Consider the following 5742-nt stretch of genomic DNA (forward strand, 5'->3'; position numbering starts at 1 on the left):
CTCTCGCACCCGGGCGACCTTTCCTGGGTTCCGTCCCGGCCTCCACGCCCCTCCCCGGCGGCGCTCCGGGAGGCGGGCTGTCCCCTCGGTGGTGCGTCGCTGGGGCCACCTGGGCCCGGCTCTCGCTCTGGCTGCGCCGGCCGTCTGACTCCAGGCGCGCCCCCTCCGTGTACACCGCTCGTCCGCGCTCTCCGCCAGGCTCGCGGCCTTAAAGACCGTCTGCGCCGTGACCGCATGTCGGCCCCGCGTCCCTGCCCCTGCCCCACCTGGCGGGCCCGGGCTCCGACGTCCGCGTTGAGCTCCCGGCCCCAGCGCGGCGCTCCTGCGGAGGCCTGCCGCCCTGCCGGATCCCCGAGCCCGATGTGCTGACGGCCGGCGCGGGGGGGGGGGTTGGTCTTTGGGTGGCCTAAAGGAGACCCTGATAGAGCGTTCCGCCCCTGCTCGCGTGGTAGTTTGGCCGTTGGACGGGTGCTGCTGTCTGCGCCCCGAGGGCCTGTGGGCCCGCGTGCACCTGCACGTCCCCTCGGGATTACCTCGCACCAGCACCCCTGCTCTGACTGGATGGCCTGGCGTGTTGCTGTCGTCGTGGATTGCGCACACGAGCCTCAAGTCCCACACATGATCCTCTGAGTCCCACGCGTTTTCCTAGTCGTTTCTCCCAGCTTGTGGGTTGTTTTTTCCTTTCCTGGGTGGGTCTCCCGGAGCAGGTGTGCCCACAGCTGTCCCCGCACCCCATCCTTCCTAGGATTTCCCAGATGGGAGCCCCGGTGTTTTTCATTGTGTCTGGATGTCTCTGGGGTGGGGACACCAGTGGTGGCCGGCCTTCTCTGGAGTCTCTGCTATTAAGCCTGAATGCCAGGAAGCACACCCAGGATTATGCAGTCTGAAAGCCCCTTCCCCGCCCCACGGCTCACTGTCGGCTCTCTGGCAGGAGCCAGATGACGTGCGTCAGTGTGAGGAAAGGCGCAGGTGGTGCCATCTCTCCTGGAACCTTCCCCACTGTGGCGGGGGGCCTGGGAGTGGAGGAGGTGGTGGCCTTGCCTCTGTGACACTGACCTTCGGCAAGCCCCAGTGTTGATGACGGAGTCTCCTTCCTCAGGAATTTCCTGCTTTGGCTTTGGGAACACCATCTCCTCAAGTGGGTTCTCACGCCTCGGCTGGGGCAGTGGTGCAGCCGTGTACACCTGCTTCCTGTCCTGGGAGACCTGAGTCCCTGGACGGCTCTGTCCCCTATGCACCCTCAGCTGTCAGCGGGTGAGTGGGGAAAGAACAGGTGACCTGGGGCTCGGTGGATGTAGGGGCACATAGGATATGCTCTGTCTTGGGGGACAGAAGCGCACCCTCCTGGAGCTGCCCAGTTGGCCCCACGGAGGGCCTGTAGGCTGGGCAGGGGCCGACCCTGGGTGCCACCATCGCCCCAGCAGGCAGGTGGCAGTGGCCCTGCAAACAGGAAACTCAGCAGTCATGCTGGGCTTGTTCCTGTGCAGGGCAAGGAGGGCACACAGCCAGGAGGTGGCCGGCCCCCTGAGCTGGTTTCTAGGGGGTCAGAGGGGCTCAGATCCAGTGGGCTTGCTTGTTCCCGCCCTGCCATTGGCGAGTGGGCGTGGGGGCTTAGCGGGGACAGACCTGGGGGGTGCAAGGAGCCTGAGCCTCACCCACGAGAAAGTTCAGTATAGAGCGGAGTCCTCAAGCCTGGCTGGGTGCAGCATGTCAGTACCTCCCCAGCTGACCTCTAAGACGGCCTCGTTTCCCTAGTTGTGTAGATGAGGGACTGAGCACAGAGGCCGGACAGTACCCCAATCTTGGGAGGCAGCGACTCATGCTCAGAGCCCGGCTGGACTGCAGGCCCCTGTGGTCCCCATGTTGCCCTGCCAGGCCAGGAGGAGCCATGACTACCCTGAGCTGTGGGACAGCAGCCTCGCCCCAGCCACTGGGTCCCAGGAGTTCCCAGCCGGCATGAGGCTTCAGAGCAGCCCCATGCCAGCTGGGAGGGGCTTCCCAGAAGATCCTGCAGCCTGACACCAGATGCCACCCAGAGCTGGCCCGACCCCTCCCACCACTGCTGGTCCCTGGGACAGACGTGTCCCTCCTTGTCACCACACCCCAGCTAGCTGGGTTCTTGATGGGTGTAAGCTTGGGCTGAGTGACCTGTGATGGCACAATGATGTAGCTGGCAGGGGACACTCGGGGAGGTCTGCTTGGCCCTCAGGCCCCACCCTCTTCCAGTCTGGGTATGTCCTTGACTTGGACACCTCATATCCCAGCCTGTCATTCCCACCAGAGCTGCCCCACGTCTGTTGGGGCAAGGGCTGCTCTGGGTGTGTGTGTGCTCAGCCTGTTGAGACCGACCAGCCAGGGCTGGGAGAGGAGGCGGGGCTGCCCCAGAGCAGCTGGCTCCCACTCGGGCTCACCCCACTTCCCAACCAGCCACACACAGGAGCCTGCTGGGCCCCGCACCCTGGCCCAGCTTCTGTGGCGTCACGGGGTGTGGACTCTGCCCAGATGCACTGGGAGGTGGCCTTGCAGTCTCTTCCCTCTCGCTGTACCCTCCAAGCATTTCAGGTATCCGCGAGTTAGTCGTGGCCGGGGCTCCCCCTCTCGCTGTCACCCCATCCCCAGGACTCTTAGCTGCCGGGTGAATTGGCGAGCCTTTGTCCTTGGCCAGTGTGTCCCTGCTGCATCCTGTGATCTGCTGCCCCCGGGAGGCCAGGGCTCCCACTGAAGCTGCAGCTGCTGTCCTTGGGAAGACCTTCCCACACCTGGGCGCTCGTGGGGTCTGGCCCCAGCACAAACAGGAGCAGGGTCAGACTGCAAGAGGGACTGGGTGTTCACTGAGCACCTGCTGCCCCCAGGCTCCCTCCTGGGGCCACCTGGACAGGCAGACGTGGCCGGCAGACAGGAGGAGAGGGACTGTAGACCACCTGGTCCCAGGCCCCAGAACTCTCGTGTCGTGGGGAGATGGAGAATGACGAGGACAGAAAGGCACAGCGTGCCTGGCGATGGAGGGCCCAGCCCAGGGTGGGTGCAGGCTGACCCTCCTGAAGAACAAGGTGCTGCTTGGATTCAGACTGCGACGGGGACAGCGAGTGCTGAGGACACCAACCTGGGGGTGTGGTTGGCCGGGTGTCCTGGTCCTGTTGGGTAGGGCCTGAGGTCAGAGCCGCGCTGAAGGTCAGGGTCAAGCCTGGAGGGGCAGGATTCACTGCAAGGCCCCTGGCATGTCTGCGGTTCTGGACAGGACCGTGCGAGACCATGCAGGCTGGGGACAGCCGGGAGGTCTGTGGTGTCTCTGGCGTCAGCACTTTCCCGACATGCCTGCTTGCTGGGGGCTTCCCTAGAGACCAGGGCTTGGGCTGGGGGTGCAGCCCGGTGCAGGGTGGGGTGAGGCTGGAGATGGAACGCCCTCTGGGTGCCTCATGTACAGTACGTGCTAACAGCACCCCACTGGGGCTCATCAGACCAAGTGTGCCCCCAAAGGGGAGGGATGACAGGTGGTGGGTTCGGGAGTCTGAAGCCCTGTCTGGCTCCCTCTCCTCTGTCCCTGTGGCTTCACACACACCCAGGTGTCCCTTGTCCCCAGCCTCTGCATCCTCGCTCGCAGTGTCCTCCCACCCCCAGGCTGGTGAGCACAGACCGGCCTGAGATGGGTGTGCGGTGTGCACCGTCTCCTCGCGGGTGCTGCGTGGCCCGCGTGAGCGCAGAGCTGGGGAGGAGGCGTGCCTAGGTGAGGATCCAGGCGCCTGTGGTGGAGCCCGTGCACCCAAACGGCTTTTCTTTTCTGTCTCCGCAGGCTGATCCGGTGTTCATCTCGGTGTCCCGTTCTACAGGAGCTGGATTGAGCAGTGAGCGTATGTGAGGGTTTGAATCCTGTTTACACAGGAGGAAACCACATCGGACTTCGAGGCTGAGCCCCCATGTCCAGGCAAGTACTCTTCCTACTGGGCCATGGGCTCCCTCCAGCACACAGGCCTGGGGCAGAGGCCGGGAGGGCCTGGTTTGGCTCAGGGTAGCTCCAGTACCTGGGCCTCTGTTCTCAGATCCTGATACCCGAAAGGGCTTAGCAGGCCGGTCTGAGGAGGGGGTTGTCCTGGGCCACGGGGTGCAGGCCCACGTCTGTGCGAGAGGGGATGGATAGAAAAGGGGTTGAGGGCCCACAGCTGGCTTCGAAGGTGGAGGAAGGGCTGTGAGCCGCAGGCCGGAGCTGGGAAGGGCCAGGATGCTTCTCTGGAGGGGCAGGAAGAGCCCCCCTCGCCCCTTGGTCCCAGACCTCCGCCCTGCCTCTGGCACAGACCAGCTGATGTAGCCTGCATCCTTGTGTTCTAGACCCTGCTCCCCCTGTCCAGCTGCGCCCTGCACCTGCCGCCCGGCTGCCCAAGGAGGGGTAGCCCCCAGGCACAGAAGCTGCCACTGGGCTGAGACAGGGTCTGGGATGCTTGGCTGTGATTGTCCGCTGGGACCTCTGCCCCAGTTGTCCCTGGCTGGACTCTGCCTGGGAACCTGGCCCATCCCAGCTGCTATCCTCACTCCAGCCTCCCTGGCACTTCTCGGGCCTTCTCAGGCCTCTGCCCTCTGGCTGTGACACCTCCCAGGGAAGCCACCACTGCTCTCAGCGGGAAGCCCTGACACCACATCCTGGGTCTGCCACCACCCGGCTGAGTGGCTTGAGCCAGAGCCTCAAGATTTTTTATTTTTCTCCTTTAAAGTTGCTGGAGAACATATGCACTTGGCAGAGAGAGACACAGAGACAGAGAGAGAGGAAGGAAATACCCCTTAATGGGTCGTGGTTACACCATAATCCCTTCTCCTTCAAGGACATGCCAGCATGTTTTTCAAATCGCCAGGTCCTGGGATTCGAGCCACGGTTGGCCAAGTGAGATCTGGCTTCTATAGCCAGTTGGCTGTGAGGCCCGCCCCAGCTCGGGTCTGAGTGGAAGGAGGGGAGTGTGGGGAGTGCTTGGGGTTGGGCCCTGCAGAGGGGCTTGCCAGGCCAGTTCCTGGGGCTGTCCCAGGGAGAAGGGGGCATGATCAGGCACCACCTGCCTCCGTGCCCAGTGAGAAGTGAGCTGTGCTTCTCTGTCCCCAGGGGAAGAGGCTGTCCCTGAGGCAGGAGCGCAGAGCCAGGGCAGGCCCTGCAGCCACGGGCTTCAGAGCGAGCCTGGACGTGGGGTCAGCGGCATGTGGGCGGGCAGGGTGGGGTCCACCCGGCAGACCCACACAGGGTTAGGCTGGGCTGGGATTTCTCAACGCAGGCAACAGCGGGCAACAGCGGCTCCCAGGGTCCGCATGTTGGGCGTGGCTCAGGAGGGCTCCTTTTTGAATGCCAGCAGGTGTGTGTGGATCAGGGTGGGGACTCCACGGTTCCCTCTCTCCAGCTCCAGCTCTTCAGGACCCAGGCCAAGGGAACCCGAGCCTGCAGTCACCACGTGGCCCCACCTCGCAGGACACTGCGCTGCTGCGTGCTGTGGTAGTGGGTCCGGCCAGGCAGCCGAACCCTGAACTGTGCTCCAGTCAGGCTGTGTGTGTACGTGTGTGTGTGTGTACCTGCGTGAGTGTGAGCATTGGAGTAACAGAAACCCCAAACATAGGTTTCTACGGTTCGTTGCCCGCCCACGTGGGGGTCCTGAACCGGCAGCATGGGTCTCGCACAGTGGCTTCTGCTCATCTGTGGTCCAGGCCCTTCTCCACGCTGCCCTGCCCTTCTCAGTGCTGCCTTATGGTGCAAGGTAGCTGCTAGGCTCCGGC

The 5742-nt window shown here is 64.0% G+C and overlaps 1 protein-coding gene across 1 annotated transcript in view; it reads right to left on the bottom strand.

Moving 5' to 3' along the window:
* Positions 1–4057: 4057 nt before the first annotated feature.
* GPIHBP1 (glycosylphosphatidylinositol anchored high density lipoprotein binding protein 1) overlaps positions 4058–5742 on the bottom strand; it is a 6709-nt gene continuing 5024 nt past the window's right edge. The window contains exon 7 of the mRNA XM_014589156.2: positions 4058–4113. Within this exon, the coding sequence (XP_014444642.1) occupies positions 4058–4113 (56 nt within the window). The remainder of the gene's footprint in view (positions 4114–5742) is intronic.

Source organism: Tupaia chinensis, unplaced genomic scaffold (assembly GCF_000334495.1).
Source record: "Tupaia chinensis unplaced genomic scaffold, TupChi_1.0 Scaffold000335_1, whole genome shotgun sequence".
NCBI lineage: Eukaryota > Metazoa > Chordata > Mammalia > Scandentia > Tupaiidae > Tupaia > Tupaia belangeri.